Source organism: Argiope bruennichi, chromosome 5 (genome assembly GCF_947563725.1).
Source record: "Argiope bruennichi chromosome 5, qqArgBrue1.1, whole genome shotgun sequence".
NCBI classification, from domain to species: domain Eukaryota; kingdom Metazoa; phylum Arthropoda; class Arachnida; order Araneae; family Araneidae; genus Argiope; species Argiope bruennichi.
Window position 1 is genome coordinate 13,840,619 of NC_079155.1, and position 26,381 is coordinate 13,866,999.

General features: G+C 30.8%; 1 protein-coding gene across 1 annotated transcript; it reads right to left on the reverse strand.

Annotated features, from left to right (window-relative positions):
* Nucleotides 1-504: 504 nt before the first annotated feature.
* Nucleotides 505-25,362, reverse strand: LOC129968680 (uncharacterized). Its single transcript, XM_056082816.1, has 4 exons — nucleotides 25,225-25,362; nucleotides 20,254-20,379; nucleotides 14,743-14,827; nucleotides 505-6,514 (listed from the first exon to the last, which is right to left on the reverse strand). The coding sequence occupies exons 1-4, from the start codon at nucleotides 25,231-25,233 to the stop codon at nucleotides 618-620; spliced, it is 6,117 nt and encodes a 2,038-aa protein (XP_055938791.1). The 5' UTR covers nucleotides 25,234-25,362; the 3' UTR covers nucleotides 505-617.
* Nucleotides 25,363-26,381: the final 1,019 nt, after the last annotated feature.

The following is a 26,381-nucleotide window of genomic DNA, read 5'->3' on the forward strand; positions in this document are numbered from 1 at the left end:
TCTACAAATTTGATATAAAATCCATATATCAAATTTGTGCGAAAATAATTGTTTGTAAAAATTTGCCAAAGTATTGTGAGCTGGCGAATTTCGTCAACTCTTCTTAACTTTCGGCCTCTTCTATTGCAGGAGAAAAAGTGGAATTATAAATGCAGTTATTTAGTAAAATGAAGATATTTTTTTAAAAAGTTTATATAAATTTTAATTTGCAGTGAAATAAATATGTCTTTTCGAAGACATATTTATTATTATTATCAAAGCTTATTTAAAGCACTTTATATTATGCTTATTCATAGAATAAACTATATTGCTTATTCATGTTAGTAACATGTAATACTAAAATAAATATAATTTCTACATAATTCTTGATTCTATATTTAATAAAATATTGTTCAAACTCTTTTAATACAACACATTTAAAATCAATATATCATCAGTAATAAAAAAAAATATATATATAAATATTTATTTTAGAAGTATTAGAAAGCAATAATGACGCACAAAGAGTTTTAATACAAACATTTAATATAAAATTAAAAATAAATTCGGATTTATACTCATTTCAAAACTATTCAATATAAAGCTATATCTAACATTGCGTTTCTTTCTTTTTTCGTTCACACTAAAATTTGATCTAATCTTTCCTGCTGCTGTACGATGGGGCTTCGAAGGTGGGGAACACGGTAATTGAATGGAGACATAAATGATGGAAGAGGTACGTAACTAGGGACATCTACTGGAAGTTTTTCTTGCAGATATTTTTGACTAAGATTGTCCAAAACCATTTTTGATTTTCTAGATGGTAGGCCAATATTTCTTTTCAATTGCATCTGTTCAAAAACTACTGGCTTCGGCAACTGACTTTGCTCAATAACATCATCGACTTTCATTTGTAACTGACTACTATCACTCGTGTCTAACAATTTTTGAACAGTTTGACTAATTGGAGTATTAATCGCTTTTACACTTTGGGTAAAAACTGGTTCCTCAGCTTGTGCTACAGCCAAATTCGGTTCAATCTTCTGCTGCAGTTCAATGCTTTCTTGACCAACCTTTTGTTGAACTTGGATCATTGGTTGCATCTTAGAGGCACCTTCTAAAGATAACTGTGGATTTGATGTTCTTGAACCTGAAAAAATAGAACCTCTTACGCCACTTCCATACCTTTGCAATGAAGGATCCCTAGAACCTGATGGTAATCTCTGACCATCTCTCCCAGGACCTATGTAAGAAACTGGAATAAACGAGTCGGAAGACAAGGGACCAGAGACACGACCAGAAAGACTTTTCGATATATCGCTTATCTCGGCTGCTGAAAGAGAAATTTTATTAATATCAGTATCTCCTTTTAATACTCCTGACAAAGCTTGTCTTAGTTCCTCTTCATTCTGCTTTTCCATTAACTGCCTATTTAATTCAATTATATTTGCGTTCAGGCCGGGTCCCGATAAAATAGGACTTTTGTCCTCAGGTTTCCTTAAAACAGGTGCAGAGATTTGGGGCTTCGGTAAAGCTTGAGGAGAAACTCGAAGCACAGGTGTTGATGATCTTTGATTTCCTGTAACACTGCCTCCAGCTATGCCTGCTGAATTTATCATGGCAGATTGAATGTTTGCACCTTGAATGACTGTTGTAGCTCCTGTCCTTTGTCCTGGAATAATTCGTCCTGCACCTTGTACACCTGAAGTCGTCACTCGTGTGCCAGTGTATCTTATACGTTGATCGAATCCACTTACAGCTCCAGCACTTCCACCGATGATCTGTGGTTTGGGAGCAGCAGGAATTCTCTGTCTAACAACTGCTGGTCTCCTTTGCTGAGGTGTTGGAATAGCTGGTTTTCTTTGTGCTGGTGCCGCTGGCTTTGGTAACTGCTCTGGTCTTCTCTGTTGAGGAACTGGAGCTGCTGGTCTCGGGGCTGCGCCACCCACTCGTCTGGATAAGTCTGTGAGTTCAGCCTCCGAAAGAATTATTGCTCCAAGATCTGAATCAGTTCGTACAATTCCGGACAACGTTTGTTTGATTTCCTGTTCGCTCTGCTTTTGCATTAATTGCCTGTTCAGTTCTACAATATCTGTGCTCAGATCAGGTTGTGGCAGTATCGGAACAGGGGCCTGTGGCTTAGGCAATGCTGGAGCTGGAACTTGTGGCTTTGGAATAACTTGCGGAGAAACCCGTGGCCTGGGTGCTGCTGCTCCCTGACTTCCGAGCTGGAAACCTCCTACAGCATTACCGAGAATAAATTGCATGTTTTCTCCTTGAATGATAGGTGTACCTCCGATTGCTTGCCCTGGAATAATTCGTCCTGCACTTTGTACTCCTGAAGTCGTCACTCGAGTGCCAGTGTATCTTATACGTTGATCGAATCCACTCACAGCTCCTGCACTTCCACCGATGATCTGTGGTTTGGGAGCAGCTGGAATTCTCTGTCTAACAACTGCTGGTCTCCTTTGCTGAGGTGTTGGAATAGCTGGTTTTCTTTGTGCTGGTGCTGCTGGCTTTGGTAACTGCTCTGGTCTTCTTTGTTGAGGAGCTGGAGCTGCTGGTCTCGGGGCTGCGCCACCCACTCGTCTGGATAAGTCTGTGAGTTCAGCCTCCGAAAGAATTATTGCTCCAAGATCTGAATCAGTTCGTACAATTCCGGACAACGTTTGTTTGATTTCCTGTTCGCTCTGCTTTTGCATTAATTGCCTGTTAAGTTCTACAATATCTGTGCTCAGATCAGGTTGTGGTAGTGTTGGAGCAGGGGCCTGTGGTTTAGGCAGTGCTGGAGCTGAAACTTGTGGCTTTGGAATAGCTTGCGGAGAAACCCGTGGCCTGGGTACTGCTGCTCCTTGACTGCCGGGCTGCAAACCTCCTACAGCATTACCGAGAATAAATTGCATGTTTTCTCCTTGAATGATAGGTGTACCGCCGATTGCTTGCCCTGGAATAATTCGTGCTGCACTTTGTACACCTGAAGTTGTCACTCGTGTGCCAGTGTATCTTATACGGTGATCGAATCCACTTACAGCTCCTGCACTTCCACCGATGATCTGTGGTTTGGGAGCAGCTGGAATTCTCTGTCTAACAACTGCTGGTCTCCTTTGCTGAGGTGTTGGAATAGCTGGTTTTCTTTGTGCTGGTGCTGCTGGCTTTGGTAACTGCTCTGGTCTTCTCTGTTGAGGAGCTGGAGCTGCTGGTCTCGGGGCTGCGCCACCCACTCGTCTGGATAAGTCTGTGAGTTCAGCCTCCGAAAGAATTATTGCTCCAAGATCTGAATCAGTTCGTACAATTCCGGACAACGTTTCTTTGATTTCCTGTTCGCTCTGCTTTTGCATTAATTGCCTGTTCAGTTCTACAATATCTGTGCTCAGATCAGGTTGTGGCAGTATCGGAACAGGGGCCTGTGGCTTAGGCAGTGCTGGAGCTGAAACTTGTGGCTTTGGAATAGCTTGCGGAGAAACCCGTGGCCTGGGTACTGCTGCTCCCTGACTTCCGGGCTGAAAACCTCCTGCAGCATTACCGAGAATAAATTGCATGTTTTCTCCTTGAATGATAGGTGTACCTCCGATTGCTTGCCCTGGAATAATTCGTCCTGCACTTTGTACTCCTGAAGTCGTCACTCGAGTGCCAGTGTATCTTATACGTTGATCGAATCCACTCACAGCTCCTGCACTTCCACCGATGATCTGTGGTTTGGGAGCAGCTGGAATTCTCTGTCTAACAACTGCTGGTCTCCTTTGCTGAGGTGTTGGAATAGCTGGTTTTCTTTGTGCTGGTGCTGCTGGCTTTGGTAACTGCTCTGGTCTTCTTTGTTGAGGAGCTGGAGCTGCTGGTCTCGGGGCTGCGCCACCCACTCGTCTGGATAAGTCTGTGAGTTCAGCCTCCGAAAGAATTATTGCTCCAAGATCTGAATCAGTTCGTACAATTCCGGACAACGTTTGTTTGATTTCCTGTTCGCTCTGCTTTTGCATTAATTGCCTGTTAAGTTCTACAATATCTGTGCTCAGATCAGGTTGTGGTAGTGTTGGAGCAGGGGCCTGTGGTTTAGGCAGTGCTGGAGCTGAAACTTGTGGCTTTGGAATAGCTTGCGGAGAAACCCGTGGCCTGGGTACTGCTGCTCCTTGACTGCCGGGCTGCAAACCTCCTACAGCATTACCGAGAATAAATTGCATGTTTTCTCCTTGAATGATAGGTGTACCGCCGATTGCTTGCCCTGGAATAATTCGTGCTGCACTTTGTACACCTGAAGTTGTCACTCGTGTGCCAGTGTATCTTATACGTTGATCGAATCCACTTACAGCTCCTGCACTTCCACCGATGATCTGTGGTTTGGGAGCAGCTGGAATTCTTTGTCTAACAACTGCTGGTCTCCTTTGCTGAGGTGTTGGAATAGCTGGTTTTCTTTGTGCTGGTGCTGCTGGCTTTGGTAACTGCTCTGGTCTTCTCTGTTGAGGAGCTGGAGCTGCTGGTCTCGGGGCTGCGCCACCCACTCGTCTGGATAAGTCTGTGAGTTCAGCCTCCGAAAGAATTATTGCTCCAAGATCTGAATCAGTTCGTACAATTCCGGACAACGTTTCTTTGATTTCCTGTTCGCTCTGCTTTTGCATTAATTGCCTGTTCAGTTCTACAATATCTGTGCTCAGATCAGGTTGTGGCAGTATCGGAACAGGGGCCTGTGGCTTAGGCAGTGCTGGAGCTGAAACTTGTGGCTTTGGAATAACTTGCGGAGAAACCCGTGGCCTGGGTGCTGCTGCTCCCTGACTTCCGAGCTGGAAACCTCCTACAGCATTACCGAGAATAAATTGCATGTTTTCTCCTTGAATAATAGGTGTACCTCCGATTGCTTGCCCTGGAATAATTTGTCCAGCACCTTGTACTCCTGAAGTCGTCACTCTTGTGCCAGTGTATCTTATACGTTGATCGAATCCACTCACAGCTCCTGCACTTCCACCGATGATCTGTGGTTTGGGAGCAGCTGGAATTCTCTGTCTAACAACTGCTGGTCTCCTTTGCTGAGGTGTTGGAATAGCTGGTTTTCTTTGTGCTGGTGCTGCTGGCTTTGGTAACTGCTCTGGTCTTCTCTGTTGAGGAGCTGGAGCTGCTGGTCTCGGGGCTGCGCCACCCACTCGTCTGGATAAGTCTGTGAGTTCAGCCTCCGAAAGAATTATTGCTCCAAGATCTGAATCAGTTCGTACAATTCCGGACAACGTTTGTTTGATTTCCTGTTCGCTCTGCTTTTGCATTAATTGCCTGTTCAGTTCTACAATATCTGTGCTCAGATCAGGTTGTGGCAGTATCGGAACAGGGGCCTGTGGCTTAGGCAGTGCTGGAGCTGAAACTTGTGGCTTTGGAATAGCTTGCGGAGAAACCCGTGGCCTGGGTACTGCTGCTCCCTGACTTCCGGGCTGAAAACCTCCTGCAGCATTACCGAGAATAAATTGCATGTTTTCTCCTTGAATGATAGGTGTACCTCCGATTGCTTGCCCTGGAATAATTCGTCCTGCACTTTGTACTCCTGAAGTCGTCACTCGAGTGCCAGTGTATCTTATACGTTGATCGAATCCACTCACAGATCCAGTATCTCCGCCGATTATCTGTGGGTTGGGAGCGACAGGTATTCTTTGTCTTACCGTTGCTGGTCTGGCTCGTGGGAACTGTTCTGGTCTTCTTTGTTGTGGTGCTGGTTTAATTGGTCTCATTTGTTGTCTTTGATTTGGTGCTCTTCCTTGAGTTTCTTGAATTTCTCCCCTCAAGGCATTGGCTCCGATACGCATTGATATGTCGTTTAGCTCAGCTTCCGAAAGTGTAATCGCACCAATATCTGAATCTGCATTCACGATGCCTGCTAGGGTTCGCTTGAGCTCTTCCTCACTTTGCTTTTCCATTAACTGCCTGTTCAATAATTTAATGTCAGTACTTAATTCTTGATTTCTTATTAAGGGCGTAGCAGTCAGGATTTTTCTGGCTTCTTCGATTCCAGCAAACTCGGTTGGTGCTCGTTCTCCTATATACTGTAAAGGCTGAACTTGCATAGTTTGAGGTAAAACATCGCTTCCTTCTTTTGTGACGGCCGAGGTAAGTTTTTGCTGAGTGAGAATTATGTTAGGCTGATTTAACTTCGTTTCTGCCGATTTGATTGTTTTTTGGGGGAGAATTGATGATGACGTTTTAATTGCTGTAACAACTGTTTGATCGACGATTGGTCTTGATACAGGTTCTCTAAACTGTGGATCTGAGACTGAAAATCGAGTTTTACCCTTTGTAGCAGCAGCAACAGTCTTTAATCTTTTAATATCCGGTGCTTGAACAGCTTCTGCTGCAGGAACGGGGGAAGTTTTCCCGACTGTTGAAGCCAAAGCACTAACAGTTTTGAGACCTTTAACTCGTCCTGGATCACTAGCATCAGCAACTTGAACAACTGGAGCTTGTGCGACAGGCTCAACTGCAGCTTGGTGCAGTTCTGCCGTGCGGTGTGTTTTGCCAGAGAACTCATGTGGTACTTGTACTGTTTTCAAACCAAAAGGAGCTGTTCCTATTGAGGAATAAAAAACTTTGCTAAGTATATTTTTAGCATTGAATAATTTCCTTTTTTATAATTTGGGCAATTATTTTTATGAAAATTAATTTAAATTCTGTTATATTTTTAAAGATATAATTTTGTAATAAATATTTCCTCACTTTCTTTTGCATTAGACTGTGAAATTTTGTACAGTTGTGCGTTCTCAGTTCTTCTTAGAATATAATTATAAATTCACCTATTAATTTTGTTTTCATACGTGAACGTTCTAGCAGTTTGTGAATTTTATCAAAATTAATCATAAGTTCCGTAATGAATTATAAATTGTGTCCAATACTAAAAAGATAGCAAATTATTTTTAATGCGAATTTTAGCAAATGTAAATGTTTTCAAACCAAAAGGAGCTGTTCCTATTGGGGAATAAAAAAATTTGCTAAGTATATTTTTTAGCATTGAATAATTATAAGTATATTAAAAATTAGAATATACTTTTTTCATCAAAATTCTGAATGTAAAAGAAGTATAAGAGGATTGGGTGCTAAAAAATTATGATTAAAAATCAAATCACAATTGTATTGAAAGAAAGAAAATTCCTAAATATTCATTAATCTCAAATGCTTAATGAATGTAACTGAAATTCCATTTGCTTGAAGCATTTCCATCTAAACATTCTTATTTTACAACAAATGAAAAATAATTTTTAAAAATTGAAATTTATTTTGTTAGGAATTCATTAATTTCTAAGTTCCGTAGTAGTTTAGCAATGAAAGCTTTGGAGTAGATGGTAAACGGTGACAAAAATGAGTTCCACAGCAGTTTAGCGATGAAAACTTTGGAATAGATGGTAAGTGATGTCAAAAATACATAATTGGATATGGTAAATGCTACGAATTTACCAATAAATTCCAAAAATACCGTAAAAATGCCAAATATCTGTCCATACTGTTTAAAAATAAAGTATGTTCCGAACGTTTTGAATATAGTAATTAAGATATGCAAAATTATTGGTAAACCAGTAGGAATAATCTCGGAAAAGATAAAATTTTGGTGACTTTGGATTTTATTCAGAATTTACTAAGGTTATGAAAAATCTTTATAAGCAGAACTTCGTTGTATTAAACTGGAAACTAAAACCTAACTTGTCTATGAATTTTTGTCGAACTTGTCTTTTGGGATTGGACGCTTGCTTAATGGATTGTCAAGTATGGATGTCCATTATGGATTGGCCCGAGTTTATTTCCCACGTAACTCTTGTATATTTTTTTGATATATCGCGTCCTGTTTTACTTTTTGTAGCGTAGGTAGTTGAACCAAACAGACATTTTGGTTCTCTTTCTAATAATTAGTTGGGTTCAATACCTCATTTAGCCTTTTGCGTTGTACCAATTTTATAATTCGTTATTTGCAGAATGACGAACCGACTTTCTTTTTTCGTTTTTCTAAAATATAGAGTTTTGTCCAAACCTTAACTTTTGGCCAGGTAAAATCTTCAGCATTTCCAGACACTCCTTGCTAAGAAATGTTATGGTAAATTGTCAGGAAAGACAGAAGAGAGTTTGTATTGATAGAGTTGGTAAATTAAAAGAGATTAGGATGCCATTTGTTGATATCTATCTGATTTTTACCTAAATATTTCAACAGGATAATGTTTTAAAGCTGGAATACTTTCTGTAAATTGCCTCACATTAAAAATTGCATCGAGAGCAAACTGGTGCGTAATGTACTGAATGCAGCACTTTATAGAGTTATATCATTAAGGCTATAGCTATAAAATTTGCCTTGCATGTTAGCTGTCTAATAAAAATAACTTTTCAGAAAAATTATTCAAATAAAAATTAATATAAATTTTAACTTTTTTCTTCAATAATTTTGGAGTACTAAAACTGTTTATGTACTACTTCATCGAATCTTTTGCTATTATGCTTTTGGTAATGCTAACGGTATTATAAAAACATAGTTTTACATAAATTTCAAAATAGAATTTTCGCTTAATAAATTGGTGAAAGTGGACCCAAGGTATTTAGGTATTTCCCCCTTTTTATTTTAAATTTATAAACAGAATAGCCCCAAAAGTGAAAATATTGAGGTAAGACATATGCTTAAATTTTAATATAATCGCCAAAATGAAAAAAAAATGTCTGTAAGTAAAATGCTCCTTTTATACTAATCTATAAACATGCAAAATTTCTTACTTCTATCTGTAAAATTTGGTGAGATATTAAGAGGTAAATGTACTAACCTAGACCACTTTTTCATGCCTAAAATTGCTATTTGAAGTCTTTGGTGATACATTTCAAGGTTAATACAATATCACAATATGTTATTAAAAGTACAAAACCAGAAAATAATAATTAATCAACCTTTATTAAATTTAAAAAATCAGATAAGCATTAATTGTCTTACAAAATTTGTTCAAAATTAACGTCTTCGATTTTTATATAAAATTTTGCTCTTCATTCAGATGCTTACAGCCAACTGTATTACTGTTACATAAAGTAAAATGTCTCTCGTTGGTTACTTATAATAATTTTTTTTATTCATTCCTAGCTCACTTTTCGGAAAAACAAGCGCACAATTGCGAACAAAGAATTTTATCTTCTTGTTCGGATTTACTGTAGTTTTTCTTAGATATCTTCTATGTTCAATTTCTCAAATTTTGATATAATTAAGGTTTATATTAAAATTCATGTTTAATAAATCTGATTATAATAAATTTACTCAAGGCAAAATATAAATTTTCCCCTCTTAATTATCATCAATGGTGATGTAAATGGTATCATCAATGGTTGTTGAGGCATAATATAATTTCCTTGCTCTTTCATCATTATTTTCTTTAAAGAAGGCATAAATGAAATAAAATGAGGACATAATGAATGTGATATAGATGTATGATGATAGAGACTCAAATTACAATTTTCTTGTGATATTGAAAAGATTTTGCTCAGAGAAAGAATTTTGTGGACATTTAAATTATTTTTAAACGAATTAGTATACGGGAATTTAAATTCATTGATGATAAAGCATTTTTATGCATTTCAACTCGTTTTGTGAAATTTCTAGAAGATACTTTCTTTCCTCATATAACCTGAGAAAAATCTATGAGTAAAAAGTTTTTTTTTCTTAATTATTTCAAATGTTTCTACAAGTTAATAAATTTCTGCCTAAGAAATTCGGACTATATTCTTAATTTCTATCTCTGCAGACTTTTTATTTTAAAATGTTTCACATACAAATTATGTTTGTAAAAAAATGCATTGAACATATATTAATGGTTATAATATGTGAAGAATAAAAGATATGTATCTGAAAAAATATTTAAACGAAGGGAAAACTATCTCTTACTAGACATAAGAAAGATTTGGAATGTATTTCTTTGTCTTATTTCAGGCTACATATCGAAGTCCAGATATGCGTATCGAGGTCATTTCCTGTGCTCTCAGTATATTTAAAAGCCAGAGCAGAAATGAAATCGAAATCGAATCCAATTTCGCTTAACCATTCAGCAATAGCACATGTAAAAGAAAATCTAATTGTTTATTTAAAGAGAATGTTTGATAAATAATTTTTTATTTTAATTTTATACAAGCTTAAATATCCTTTAATGAATCTCAAAATGCAAACAGAGTCGCTTCAATCAGCATGACTCTAGTAGAACACAGATATGTACAATATTGAATGATGTTTATCAATATTCACCACAATATTGTATAATATTGATTAATATCATATAATGAACAATATTTTACAATATTGTGCAACAGGTTGTGCTACCTAGGGGAGACAGCCGGCAGTATTATAAATTAAAATTTGTATTTCATTGATTACATTTTTTATCATTTAATAAAAATAATTTGATATTCATATATAAACAAATTAATATATTTAGTTGCATACGCAAAGTGGGCCAAATATGTGTGTGTTAAACAGCGGGATATGAATAGCTTATGGACATGGATCAAACTTCATTTTTAGACTGCAGTTTTAAGTTTTCTGCTAATCGTTTGACAAAAGTATATAATTTAGAATTTTGTCCTGCTAAATTATTCAGTTTCAATTGTCGTTCAACAACTAAATATTTTGTAAAATTAATTTACATAGATTTTTCTTAGGTATATTGCTGATCATATTATTTTGTATAAAAAGCATTTAGCTGTTAGAAATAAAAAAAAGTATTCGGACATTTGATGAAGCATTGTTATATTAAAGCGAATATGATGAAAAAGGAAAGGGAAAGGCAAAAATTTTGAAATTTAATTTAATGAATATCAAGAAGCTTTCAAAAAGGAATTTATAATTGTCACCGGCTTTGCATATAATGAAAATTAAGAAAAGAGAGAGGGAAAATGAAATAATTAATTCTTATATTTACAAAATAATATTTTAGAATGAAATACGGTCTCTTTATTCCTATGACATCAAACAATAGAACGCATTTTTGAACTCGATATTAAATTCTTAAAAATATTAAACATGAATATTGTTGATCCAATAACATTTTTCTCATATTTCTCCTACTTCCCTAGATGCATAATTTATGGTTTTTTGCCTTTTGGATTATTGGAAAGAATAATAAATAATCAGAGTGTAGACCTAAAATTACTATTTTGCAAAGCTATTTAAAAGTTGGAATTAATGTTACATTTTTATCTGACATAAATTTGACGCTTTTATAAAAAAACGCTATTATCATAGAAACAAAAAGTTAGAAAGATAATTTAGAATAAGAGTAATCAAATTAAATTGAGTTTTTAATAGCGTATATTAATTAGAGTATAAAGCAGCAAAATTTTTTTATTTCAATTATTTTCTACTTTTTAATTTTTAGATCTTTTGTTTCCCAAACTTAAAATTAGGAGACCTTTTTGATATGGAATCAAAATTTAAATTAATCAATAGCTAACTGAACATCAATTTCAAAAAATCTGAAATTTCTATTGTTATTGATAGTGCAAAAGTGAAATCAAAATGTGAAAATTAAGTAATGAAAAATAAGTTTAAGTGAAAAATAAGTAAAATAAGTATGGAAGTAATTGAAAACTCTATCACAAAATTTCATTTTCTCAAGCATAAAACAAGTTAATTAAAAGTATTTAGTAAATCATTTAAATAGCATAAATTTTATCTAAAATAACTGATTAAAATGATGCCACTATTATTTAAAAATCTAAGAATCTCTGTAGTTTGAGATGCTATTTATATCAAAACAAAATGCACTTAAATGATCTTTGTTTTGAGTTCCTTAAAAACCAAATCTAATACTTTAAAACCTTGCAATTAATAAATTATTTCTTATACAGAAAATTGCTATCATCATAAAACATAAAAAAACATCATAATAATCATCATACTGATTAAAAATATCTTTCAAAAATCGTCATCAGGATAATTAAAAAATGACGTTCTGCCAATCTTAATTTAATCTCAAATTCACTCGTGTGTCATGAATGACGAGAGAGAGTACATCAACACCATCAACTTTCATAAATAAAAGTTATGCAGGATTTTGGCCAGTAATATCTAAAAAATAGATTGAGAGGCCAGTAATCTCTAAAAATAGATATAAAAATCATGGTGAGTAAGATTTTGAAAAATCTAAGGATTTTTTTGAATGAATTAGCTTATTTCAGAATAATTAGAAAATTTGTATTTTATATCAAGTAGAACTGATAAAACTAAGCCAAAAATCTTGGAGTCCAGAACTGTGAAATATTATTACTAATAGCAATAAAAATGAATGTGTGTGTGTTGGAACTCTACTGGACTAACCATTAGAAGCAGGGTTACCAAATTTGGCTCAATTTACTTTAAAGGATGTAAATAGGTATTTTTGATTGAATTTTGAAATTGTAATTACTTAAAATTAAACATGATTTTGGCATTTTTCGTCCATAATATCTAGAACTATATTTATACAAAGTCATTGTTTTATGTCATTTTAAAATTAATATATATATATATATATATATCTTTTTGGAGATGTGAATTTTGTTTTCGTAAAAGATTTTATTCATTTTGGAAATTCTAAAAACATGTTTTGCATAATATGTAAAAAGGTTTTCCTATTATGACAATGAAAATTAAACCCTTTTTACTTTTTTTCTATAAATATTTGATTGCGCGAATTTTTATACTCTTGAAATCAAAGAAAGAATTGCCTACGCAGTTTACATGATTATTATCTGCACGGTTTACACGATTATTATTTACGCATTTTACATGCTCATTATTTGCGCAGTTCACATGATTATTATTTACGCAGTTTACATGATTATTATCTATGCAGTTTACATGATGTATAAGAGAAAAAAATGCTCCTGAAGACAACATAGAATTGAAAGATGTATGACCCAGACAGTTTCGTTTTTAATGACATGCGTGTGTCTTATAATGAAAATCTGAGACAAAATTTGCTTCTTACTTCCAGATTATCGACTGTTAATTTTTTCATTTATTTTGAAAGCAATTAAAGATTTATAACCATGCTTTGAAATTTAACACCAGATATACCGAGTTATATTTCTCAACTTCCTTACAATATCATCACAGATTCGTGGTCAGAAGTTTACAGATATTGGAGGTCTCATCTCGCTAGGTAAACTCTTAATCCAAGGATTCAGTGCGTATTTAAAGCTGAAGTGTGTCTTCATTTTCTACTGCTCAAAATGACCTGGATGTAGATTTTTACCTAAAGTAGAAATCAACTGTATTCCCAATATATATCAGGTTTGGTTACTTTTCTGAAGGATTCAGGGAAAACAGACTCATGTCTTTGCTTCGCTTAAAAGAATATTAGGCAATCTAGCTGCAAATTTAACAGCAGCGGGCAATTCTTTGCTAAAATTTCACCATTTTCGAAACATGTTCGTTAAAAATACAACCAGATGTTGAAGCTCAAAATATGTCCTGACTCAGCCATGTCGAGTTTTATCACACGAAAGTCGCTGCTAGGTCTTTTTTGAACCCTGAATCTGATGCTCTTTCAGTCAAACCTGATTTCTCCGTTATTTCGAAATATATGGTGTTCATTCCTGTTGGTCTCCTGTATTCTCAAACAGCCTTATTAATTCAACAAATTAATAATCAATTAATTTCCTATTTTTCCTAGCATCCTATTTCCTATTTTTCTCATCAAATTTGCATGAAAATTACTATACTTGATGAAAAATGGGTCAAGGTCTCCATTGTTCTGACATTCGCATTCTTAAAATTGAGATTTGCTCTCGATGGTATCGAATCAATTTTGAAATGATTCGATTTTTCTCTTTTTATTTACACCAATCTATTTTATTCAGTTATACATATCCAAAAATAAAAGTATATGAAAACATACGTATCTTGAAAAGAATTACTTTTACGATGTATTGTGGAAAAATATTTTTCAAAAATAATTCTAAAGAAAAATTTATTAATACATTAGGTTAATATTTTTTTAAACATATCACGTCAGCTTTTTTTCTTCTGTCAGAAGAAGAATAGAAATAAAATAAAAGATTTTGAAAAGCACTTTTTTTCTTTCTAAATCAAATTTTTGAAAGGCAAAGCAAAATTCGAAACATTTGAGGAATCAAATTAAAAATGAATTAGAATTTAATATTTTAATTAAATATGAGTTTTAATCAATTTTAATTTTTTACTAATATTTAATAATTTCTTTTATTTTGAAATTTATTGTGGTTTCGTTTTTTTTAGATTTATTTTTTATTTTTCTTTATTTTCTATTTTCCTATTGAATCTTTTTTCAGCGCATTACTTTTTAGCGATTTTTGTTTTGGCACTCAGATTTTAATTTTTTGAAACTTTATAGTATATCGATACGTTTTAATTTGCATACTTTTTTATCTTTTAAATATTTTTTACCTTTTAGTCTTGATTATACGTAATTATATTGATGCATTGTAAATATATATATATATATATATATATATATATATATATATATATATATATATATATATATATATATATATTGAATATATTATTCTAAATAAATATAATATTTATACTTTTTATATAATTATACGGATTATTTCATAAACAATCAGTATAATGCAATCATGAAGATATAAATGTGCATGCCATTTTTTTACGATGTGATATGATGCGACATACCTTTTCCTCATATAAGATGCATATTAGATCATATTAGATACCAGAAATGAAATTTTCTCATCATATAAAATGTGTATGATATGATCATGGTCTACAATCTGCTTTATTGTTCAGTAATAACACTAAAACAATACCTTTTTTTGTGATTGCTTCTACCGATGTTGTTTTAACACTGGCCGGTATTGATGTCTTCGTAATAACAGCTGGAGCAGCTTCTTCCTAAAAATAACAATAAATAAGATCTATCATGTTTTTATTATTTTATTATACATAAACAAATTGTTAAAAAATTTGAAAATATATATAAATGTGTTTAATATTTATAAAATATTAAATATAATATTTTTACAAATTGAGAATTTTGATATTGTTCGTTATATACTGTTAGCTTCAATTTCTCTTTAATACGTCAAATATATTGTTATAAAATATACTTAATATTATATGATTTAAGGAAACATAAATTTACATGATTTAAATTCAAACGATTCAATCATATTAGAAATTCAAACGATAGATATTAACTAAAATAAATAAATAATTAATTAATTGATAAATATAGTTAATATAATTTTATTTATCATTCCCAAGTAAAATTATGTTGTTGAAATATTAAAAAATCGTTGAAAGTATTTTTTAAAATTAAAAATAAATAAGCAATAGCATTTGACGATCAATTTTTTTAGTTTCTCTTTTATCGAAATTATACAAAGATATAGTATTGTAATTGTTAAAAATATTTGATGTTGAGGATGTGAAGAATTATAATCTGTGAATTTTAGAACATCATAGGTTGGTTCCCCACCCCGAATTTTTAAAATTAATTAAGTTTATCTACTACAAGATAAAATTCATAACTCCAAAACATTACAGGCAACATTAATCAAATTTAATATGCTTTTAAATCAAATTTGTAGATTTTCGTCACATTTTGGCCAACATTTATCGGATGGAAATCGGCTTGTGGATGTTTGTTCTACGTGCATGGATGTTGCAATACTGACAAAACATAATCAATTAGATATACGAAATTTGATATGTGATCTTAAATTAAAACTGCAAATTTATACCAACTTTTAGACACAACCAATAGACGGGCTGGGTTTCAATATGCAGTTTAGATTCTTTTGTTATATCCTGTAGTTACATGCAGAACGCGCCTTATTGCGTAAGTGTATGATAAAATATAGAGGACAGTACTTCCTTTATTTAAAAGCCAATTTTTGTTTTTTGATTTTACAATTAAAAATCAAATTGAAGTAGTTCTGTTACTCTCATGTGGAATATAAGAAAAAAATTAACATCATTAGAGCGAAATAGCCCAAAGATGATGAAGGGCCATTTGAGATTATTTCATTCGGAGGTTTGATTTGAATTTCATCATTTCTTCTTGTAGTGCCATTTGATGACGAAAACGCTAGTTCAAGACCTATTTTTTTGTTTTCTGAATCTGTGTATATTCAAGATTGTTATGAATAAAATTTATTTGATCTTCTCATATACAATAGGAAATTCGATCACGGAATCTTATCGCATGGTTATTGTACAAACGAGTCAAACTTTTGTGGCGTAGCTTCAAAATTGGCCATTGAAACATCACCACTTCACTACTTTATTACGGACTTGTTAAGGTTTTCAGCTTATACCAAGTGTCTCTTTGAATCGTAGCCCATTAGTTAAGTTTTTAACCATTAAAGATAGGCATATACTTTCATTGTTAAAATGTTTAAATGGCGTTCAGAATTATATTTTTTTGTTGCTTGAAGCGTACTTATACTAGTGAAAACTATACTTATGAAAAGATTATGAACGTTTTATACAATCCATCATTTCAATTAATCCATTCTTAACACAGTAGCATTTTAAACAAAACCATTCTTCTGCTAACAAAAGTGATCGATTTATAAAGCATTGAATATCAAAATTAGATTTGTCAACAGCTATCTTAAGAAAATGCTATGAGTTGATTGATGGTATTTTATAAATCGGTCATCGATATGGTATAAAATCATTTGAAATTTAATTTTCAAAGCTCATAACTTTATCCCTTCTTTGTCGTTAAAGTGGAAGCATTTCTCCCCTATAATATTTATGTTTCAAAAATATTTGACTGATTATGACTAATATGATTGGGGACTGTATAAAAATTTGAACGTCGTAATTTTTTTAGAAATTTATTTATGGACTCAAGTAACATGAAATATAATTTTATACGTGATTGAAGTTCTTTTCGATTTGGAAATATGTGACAATATCGAAGGTTTGGAAATTAGAATGGACATCAAGGCTATACTATCAAAATTCAACTGTCGAATACTGTATTATGTTTCATGACATTTATTGCCATTTTTGTATACTATAGGAAATAAATTATGGAATGAAAATTTGTGAGTAATTTTCAAATGACAGAATGACCAATCATAGTGAAATAATATTACTTTAAATATTTCAGGAAACTGAGTCAAAAATAATCTCAAAGCATATCATTTTTCTTTTTTAGTCTGTAATATGAAATTAGATATACAATTTAAGATCTCTTGCTTAATTTATTCATACTACAAAAGAATTTTGAGAACAGTAATGTCTATAAATATAGATGGTTTTAAAACTTCAGATAGTTTGAAAAATATTGCGAAAAAGGTGAAAATTTCGGAACATTTTCAAAGTATTCTACTCTGAATTAGTTATCCCTTTTGTTTATTGTTACGGTATTTCTATTGGATACTTCATGTGAATGCAACATTATTGGTCAAACTGTTACGTTTCATGCAGCTTCTGCAAAGAATGTGTAATAAATACTGTGTGCCATATATGACAGTAAAATAAAAGCATTATTAACTGCTACATTGAAGAGCTTATAATTCTTATATTGGTGTTTATTGCTTTCAACACGAGTTTGTAATTATAAATAACTAATTTCGCAATCGGAATGATCAGTTCAAAACTTGCCTTTTCTTACAAAACTGATAATTTTTATATAACTTAGAAAGCTATGTATCCTGTTGAATCTTGGTGAAATTATAAACTCGTGCTAAGTACTTGATGATTTCAAGCAATTTTATTTAAGTTCTTCTGTTCTTCGGGAATAGAAATCCAAGAATCGCACTTTGGTACGATTTCGAGTGCTACATTTTATATCCCCTTTCTCACTCGTTTAAATTTTGGTTCATGGGCGCCATTTTGGGACGAACCTCATACTTTTGAATCTTTGCCAGATGGCAAAACTAATATTTGAATCGACACATACTTTTCCAAGTTTCTATATTCACTAGAAGGAATTGACTCACAGCTGTATATTGACGTCACAAAAGATGAGTCTCATACGTAGCGAATAAGTGAGAGAACCAAATGTAGAAATTTTGATTCTCAGTGATGACAGTTTGATTTGAAGCAGAGATGACAGTTTGTTAGATAGTAAACGGGCAAGGCGGTTCTTTTTTGCATTTTATGAGGTCTTAAAAATTAAGTACAATCAAATGGAAAAATATTTAAAATTTTTCTCATCGCAAGTTCCTTAAGTCTGTCCAACATAATCCATGCCTTATTTTCTATACCACACAACGGCTTCTCAGACATGTGCCAGAGACACTGGCGAAGAGTTACGAAGATTGATAAATCCATCACCACTTATTAAAAAGGTCTATAAATTATTAAACACGTGTATGGTTAAAGCAGTATGATGTTTTTAACTAGAAATCTTGCGAGGTCTTTATTTTGTAATGATTCTAGACTTAAAAAAAACTAAATAAAAAATTACGTTAAAAATTCAAAATAATTTAAAGTACTGTATTGTAGGCTTTCTTTATTTATTAAGAAAGTTCCAGAATCGTTTCAGCATTCTAATTCCTTACAATTTAATAATCCTTACTGAAATTTGATTATACTGCAGAAAATTTATTATAAGAAAACTTTTATAAGAGAAGAATATTTAGATATATTTGTATAAAAGTTTTAAAAAATTTCACTGCATTGATTACTTAAAAAAAAACTATTTAACAGGCATCAGGATGTGAATTTCTAGGAGGAACTTGTTGAAGGACTTAGTTGTAACAAGGATATTACAACTTCAGAGTTACTTACCATCGTAAGTCGTAACATAAGTTATAAAGAAAACGTGTTTTGTGATTTAACACCAGGACTTTCAGCCTTTTGTGATACAAATATCCCGCCGTCTATACAATTATTTTCAACATTTTTGTACTCATTATTCATAGAATTTCTTTCGATTATGACAGTATCCTTCAATGGCAGTTAATTGGAATTTTCGTGTGTCATTTTTGGTCGTTAAGTCTACTTTGTTCACTTATAATTTCTCAACCCACATCTGATTAGTACTCACAACTTTTGCTTTCTTTGAAACAGAATTTTATTATATTAATATTCTTTTTCATTTTGTTGCCGTTAAGGTTGTCTGGTTTAGAGACAGTCGCAAGTTCAAGTTTAGATTCCTGTAAAGATTTGCCTTCTGTCTGGGTGTGCATGAAATTTTAATTATGGATTACTTTGTATGTTAGATTTATGTTTCGTTTAAATTAGCCGGGCATTCTTACAAAATGAACTTCAAAACTTTGAAGAATGATTAAAAAGACAAGAAAGATTCTTGAGTGAACACATCACTCTTCAAATTTCCATACAGCATTCACGGGTGAAGTTATGGCAAAGCTTACATACGATAGACAAGCTATCCGTATTTGATCCGCATTTGATTTGATGATAAAACTTGAATCCAATCTGGATTCAAGTTTTAAATTAAAGAATGCTCTTAAGATTTATCTATAAGGCACTGTTACTGATCTAATCAGGGTTAAATATTCTCGGGTTAGCACAGAGTCTGAATTTAAACAGTAGCTACCCCGAGCAAAATACTTGTAGTATAGTATCTGAGAATAATATCATGGAACATTAACTAAGATTAACAGCTAACTTCCATAAAAATTCAATCTCATTATCTTTGCATTGCCATTTCAATTATCAGATAATTTTTATTTGTTTGTTATATTTTTTATATGATACTTTTTATTTTGTTATTTTTAGAGAAGTTAGTTCGATTGATAGAGATCGCTGGATTGATATTTTATTATTAAATATAAAAATTTATGCATTTAAATTAAATTAAAATTTTAACATATTATTCACTGAAACGTTTTTGATGAATATGCTTTAAATTTTAAATTTTTTAAAATTAATATTTAATGAATTTTAAATATTGATTGATATCATAAATGTATTAAAATTCAAATAAACTTTCTCTAAATTTCAAAGCAATTAATAGAACTAGTTAATCGAGTATATCATAATTTTTTTTTTTAATTTCGAGTATATCTTAAATTTAATTTAATAATCCTAACTTATTTATTATGTAAACTGTAATGAATAAAAATTAATAATCTACATTTCTTTAATTTGGTTATTAATATTAATATAATATTTTATCAGAATATAAGTTCAAGTTAAATTTAAAAACTATTCTTCTCATTTCTTACTCTTTATTCCTAATTTATACAAATCTACACATCTTTTGAAAAAAAAATGAAATAGAAAACATGACAGTTAAGATTTATTCTAATTTTGATTGATTGACAATGACTGATATAAGATTGTGATGAAATATTTTAAAGTATTTAATAAAATATTATGAGGCAAACCTGCTGAATGAAAGCCTGAGGAACTGATTTTATGCCACTGCCTGCACCTTTGATGTGGTCGCCTCCTTTTATGTGGTCTCCCCCGACGTTGGAGAAGGCCAATAGGGTCAAAAGACCCCAGGTTATCTGAAATATGAGAACAAGCCATTAGCTTTGTATTTATGAGTATGCATATTAAAATGAATGTGATAGGGATGTTGAAATGGAAAGATGAGGAATTGCGATTCTAAATATTTTAGTTAGATATCAGTGATGTAAATGAGAAAAGACAAAATATTAAAAATGAATTTATAAATCCTCTTTTAAAAATTCACTTTTATACGCCGTCGTTATGTGACTTTTTTGCTGTAAATATTTCTGTAATCGAAATGAAATTCTAATTATTTTGGCGAAGATATAGGAATGTTCATTCGCTCTTTATTGTTTATTATGTCTTTGAAGGATAAGATTTTATTCCATCTTATCACCTCTTTCCTTATTAGCAGTCACCCAATTACAACGAAACAAAGGAGTATAACGGTCTACAATGTGATTACAGATCCCACAGATTAGGCTCGCAAGGTGAGCGAAAGCTATTGGAATTTAATTGAACTATAGTTGTGCCAGGTCGTGCTCAAATGTAAAAAATCTGCTCCCACAGAATTTGTACTCCCTAAAGAAAAGTTATCTCACATTGACTAATATTCAATTGAATGTCATTTTAAGATAACAAAGGTTTTAATTTTAGTTGTTAAATATATATATTTATTTCATAATTGTATTCTTGATTTTAGAAAGACATGAATTTTTCTTAAATTTATAACCCATTATTTTATTTCAATTTTTTTTTATTATCGAAGCTTTGATTCTGAGGCAGATAAATGCAAAAGCTGTTATCTTTCTCAATATTTTTCGTAGCAGTTTCATTTATAATACTTATAAATCTGAGTTTAATTTAGTTAGAAATTGGCTTAAGCTAAATTGTATTTACTTATTAAGAAGCAAATTGTAGTTAAAATATCCTTGAATAAAAAAGTTTCAATTATTGATTTAAAAATTTTATAATTAAAAGTTTTATAATTTAAAACGAATATATGTGAACCTTATTTTAACCTTTTCTATCGTCTTGCCATTTATTTACGAAGTGACTTGCCTGGAGCTTGCAAATTTTAGTAGTGTTAGAAAATAATTGATAATTTCATGGCCTTATACCGAAATATTATTATATTGACTAATTGATATTATGATACATATATATTATTATACTGACTGATTGATATTATGATACAGAAATATTATTATACTGACTGATTGATACTGAAATATTTTTATACTGACTGATTGATACTTATTATAATGCTGAAATATTATTATACTGACTGATTGATACTTATTATAATGCTGAAATATTATTATACTGACTGATTGATACTTATTATAATGCTGAAATATTATTATACTGACTGATTGATACTTATTATAATGCTGAAATATTATTATACTGACTGATTGATACTTATTATAATGCTGAAATATTATTATACTGACTGATTGATACTTATTATAATGCTGAAATATTATTATACTGACTGATTGATACTTATTATAATGCTGAAATATTATTATACTGACCGATACTTATTATGATATTTAAATATTATTATACTGACTGATCGATACTTATTATAATGCTGAAATATTATTATACTGACTGATTGATATTGAAATATTTTTATACTGACTGATTGATACTTATTATAATGCTGAAATATTATTATACTGACTGATTGATACTTATTATAATGCTGAAATATTATTATACTGACTGATTGATATTGAAATATTTTTATACTGACTGATCGATACTTATTATAATGCTGAAATATTATTATACTGACTGATTGATATTGAAATATTTTTATACTGACTGATTGATACTTATTATAATGCTGAAATATTATTATACTGACCGATACTTATTATGATATTTAAATATTATTATACTGACTGATCGATACTTATTATAATGCGGAAATATTATTATATTGACTGATCGATACTCATTATGATCCGGAAATATTAGTATACTGATTTTATATAATATATTGTGTATTAAAACATCAGAAGCAATCAATAGCGTCACCAGTGAAAGATAAAAAAAAGTGGAAAGCGCTGAATAAATTATATAAATTATTCAGTGTTTATATAACTTCATAGCTTTAAAATTTCTAACTTTATTTTTCCTTTTTTAGCTATTTTTCGTTTTAAGTGTATAATTTGCTCAGAAAAACTTATTTCTGATCAAACATATCTATTAATTAAGAATATTGTCTCAAATTAAATTCCGCTCTTTTTCGCTTTTTTTGCTATTTCTGATCAATCATATCCTTTAATGAAAGACATAGTCTCAGATTAAATTTCGCTCTATTTCGCTTTTTTTGCTATTTCTGATCAATCATATCCTTTAATGAAAGACATAGTCTCAGATTAAGTTTCGCTCTATTTCGCTTTTTTTGCTATTTCTGATCGATCATATCCTTTAATGAAAGACATAGTCTCAGATTAAATTTCGCTCTATTTCGCTTTTTTTGCTATTTCTGATCAATCATATCCTTTAATGAAAGACATAGTCTCAGATTAAATTCCGCTCTTTTTCGCTTTTTTTGCTATTTCTGATCAATCATATCCTTTAATGAAAGACATAGTCTCAGATTAAATTTCGCTCTATTTCGCTTTTTTTGCTATTTCTGATCAATCATATCCTTTAATGAAAGACATAGTCTCAGATTAAATTTCGCTCTATTTCGCTTTTTTTGCTATTTCTGATCAATCATATCCTTTAATGAAAGACATAGTCTCAGATTAAGTTTCGCTCTATTTCGCTTTTTTTGCTATTTCTGATCAATCATATCCTTTAATGAAAGACATAGTCTCAGATTAAATTTCGCTCTATTTCGCTTTTTTTGCTATTTCTGATCAATCATATCCTTTAATGAAAGACATAGTCTCAGATTAAATTCCGCTCTTTTTCGCTTTTTTTGCTATTTCTGATCAATCATATCCTTTAATGAAAGACATAGTCTCAGATTAAATTCCGCTCTTTTTCGCTTTTTTTGCTATTTCTGATCAATCATATCCTTTAATGAAAGACATAGTCTCAGATTAAATTTCGCTCTATTTCGCTTTTTTTTTTGTTGTTGCTAATGCTTTGTTGCGATTTACTTTTTTGATTAAAATAGAAAAATACATATGAGTCTGTTTACACAGTTATCTAAATAAGGCGGCTGCATAATGGATCATATATGTAAATAAAATCTAAATGCATTTTATTTGAAAGTAATTAAAAATAGCTTCTAATTGAAAAACTAATTACTATTATGATTTTTGGAAACGAAGGCCATTAATTTAGTATGCTTACTTATAATTAGATAGAAACTTACTTTTTACTTTCAGAATTACTTTTTGAGAATTACAAAGATTATTCCTAATGTTTAAAATTACTTTTAATAAAATCTTAAATAATGTGTAAAATAAGCACAAATAAGACAGTCAAACATTTAAGATATAAAATTTTAAAACAATGCTAAAAATCAATTTTTTAGTATAAATAAATTTTATGCTAAAAAATAATACGTACGTACGAAAATTACGGCGAAATGATTACGTATGGTTTAAATTTCGAAGAATTCTTAAACTTATAATTTCTTAGTTTTAATATATTTTTGATTTATTTATTTAATTAATCTTTTAATTTTTAAAAAAGTTATTAGATTTAAGTACAGAAATATACATTATATTTCGTGAGTTTATAAAAATCACGTTCTTATTATTATAAAATTTATTTATGTAAAAAATGATACGATATAAAAAATGTATAAAAAATATAGTTTTTTGATAAAGAAATAATAATTTATTAATAAAAATTTATAAAATAAAATAATTTTTTCAATAAAGAAATAATATTTTTATAGTTATTTTATTCTATTAAAATAATGAAATTAAAAAGTAATATTATAGATTGAAATTTTTTGATATAAAATGCTAAAAAAACATTTTTTGTTTAAAAATATCTTTATTCTCATAGAATTTGTTTACAAACCCTTGCTTTTTTGTACTGAAGTATTTACAGTATTTGAAATATGAATTTATCTGAATTAAAAAATGAATTCAGCAGAATGAAAGTAATAAAATGATGTAATTTTTAACACACACACACATATATAATAAATTCTTTGAAAAGTTTTGTTATGTATAGAAATCTTCATCGCCATTGTTATTTTATCAGTAATTCATAAAACAAATTCTTTAGAATTATTCTTTCATTTGTTTCTAGACTCATTGTTCATCAAAAGATTTTTTAAAATTTAATCAAAATTTGTTGAAATGTAATGACTTCAACGTCATCATATCCATAATGTACAGAAACATATAATTTTTTAATACCACATATGAATACGCCTTTTTTATTTGTTAAAGTTGTTATTATATATAATGATAATAAAATTTCCTTTAATTATCAATAAAATGGAAAGAAATGTCACTTGATTCTTTTAAATTTCGAATCTTGGTTTAATCTTTGAAAAATAAAATTATTTTTTCAATTCATTATGAATAAATAAACGTTTTTTTTAAAATTATGATAAATAAACAATATTTTTTTTTCTTTTGCGGCATTTAATCAGAGCTTTGTTGATCGATTGACAACTAAAAAATGTATTCGAATTTGATTTCAATTCCAGTATCAATTTTCTTTTAAAGAAAACAAATGAATCACTTAAACATAGAAGATCTTTTCAAATATTTTACTAGATTAAAAGTCAAATCATCAATGATAATAAGTAAACTTCACAAATAAGAAAAAAAATCAACAAATAAATATGTATGCATAAATAAATATGTCCTGTCAAATACTTTTTTTTAACAATGCACTTGGGAATTTCCGCCCAATCAATCAGGAGAAAAACAATTAAAAAAATAGCACCCATGACTTACCAAAATCATGGTGTGTCCGCGCCTGTGTTAACTGGACACTTGAGATTCGCCTAACAGGTAGCGATTAACGGTCCCACTTCCCTTTTTATAATCTTAAGGAAGATCCTCATCGCCCCAGGTTAATTTATTCAATCTATCGACTTAGCATTCAAATCTCACTTGTGGTCATCTCATCCTGGGGATTTCAAGAAGCAGAGATTAATACCGCCAAGGCCTTTCACAGTAGATCACTGTGCAAAACAGCTTTAACGGCGATCGTACGTGACTTCAATTATTCAGGGGTCTTCGCGACAAGTTGATAGGTTATGAAGAAAGGTCGGGGGGTAGAAAGACTACCTGTCATCTTCGCTACGATTTGTGTGCCTTACTTGATGACAGACAGAACCTTCCTTTCTTCGGCTGCCAGTTCTGCAAGTTGGGGAGTTCAATTTTTGTTCGTGTTTCGTGAAAAAAATGGTGCCTCATATGAAATATAAATGATTCATAAATGGAATTATCCCCCCGAACCCTGTTAATGAAAATTAGCGGAACTTCCATTTTAGATAGAAAAGATGTAAAAAGTTTTCTTCTTTTGGAAAAATGTCAAGGTTAGAATTCGAGTTATCTGAGACACGTCCATGTTTTTGTTTTCTTTTAGATGTTATAAAACAGTTTTGGTGCGCCAAAATTCTTGTAATGTTTCAGATAAAACCGTTATTTCTTTATTATTTGTTTTCTTTTTACTTTGTTGAAGCTATCTTTGGAAGAACTTGAATACAATAATTTCTAAAAGAATTCTTTTGTTATCTGGGTGCCTCAAGCATGTTTGAAATTTCATTCTTATCTTTTTATTCGAAAATCTATTTAAATATTACCAAAAAAAGTATAGCGGGGAATACATTTTGGTATATTTGGTATATAAATTAGGATTGGCTAATCTGACATTGATTTGCTCGTGTTTATTAAAATATTTTATCAATACCGATACTAATCGGAATTTGTAAAATTCTGAGTTATTTCAATTCATTTCTTAACTCCGTAAAATTGTGCTATCCTTTTGATAGCTTTTTAAAAAATAAAAATAAATAAAATTTCCAGTTGTAATTTTTTATTTTATTTTAAAACTATTAATTGTTATAAACTCATTTTGATTTTTTAAAAAGTATTTGTTCAATTTA

Bases quoted from the DNA above. Each gene is read 5' to 3' on its own strand.
- LOC129968680 (XM_056082816.1), bottom strand. The intron at 14,828-20,253 runs GTTTGCCTCATA...TGTTATTTTTAG, and splicing joins CTCAGGCTTTCATTCAGCAG to GAAGAAGCTGCTCCAGCTGT. The intron at 6,515-14,742 runs GTATTGTTTTAG...ATTCCTCAATAG, and splicing joins AGAAGCAATCACAAAAAAAG to GAACAGCTCCTTTTGGTTTG.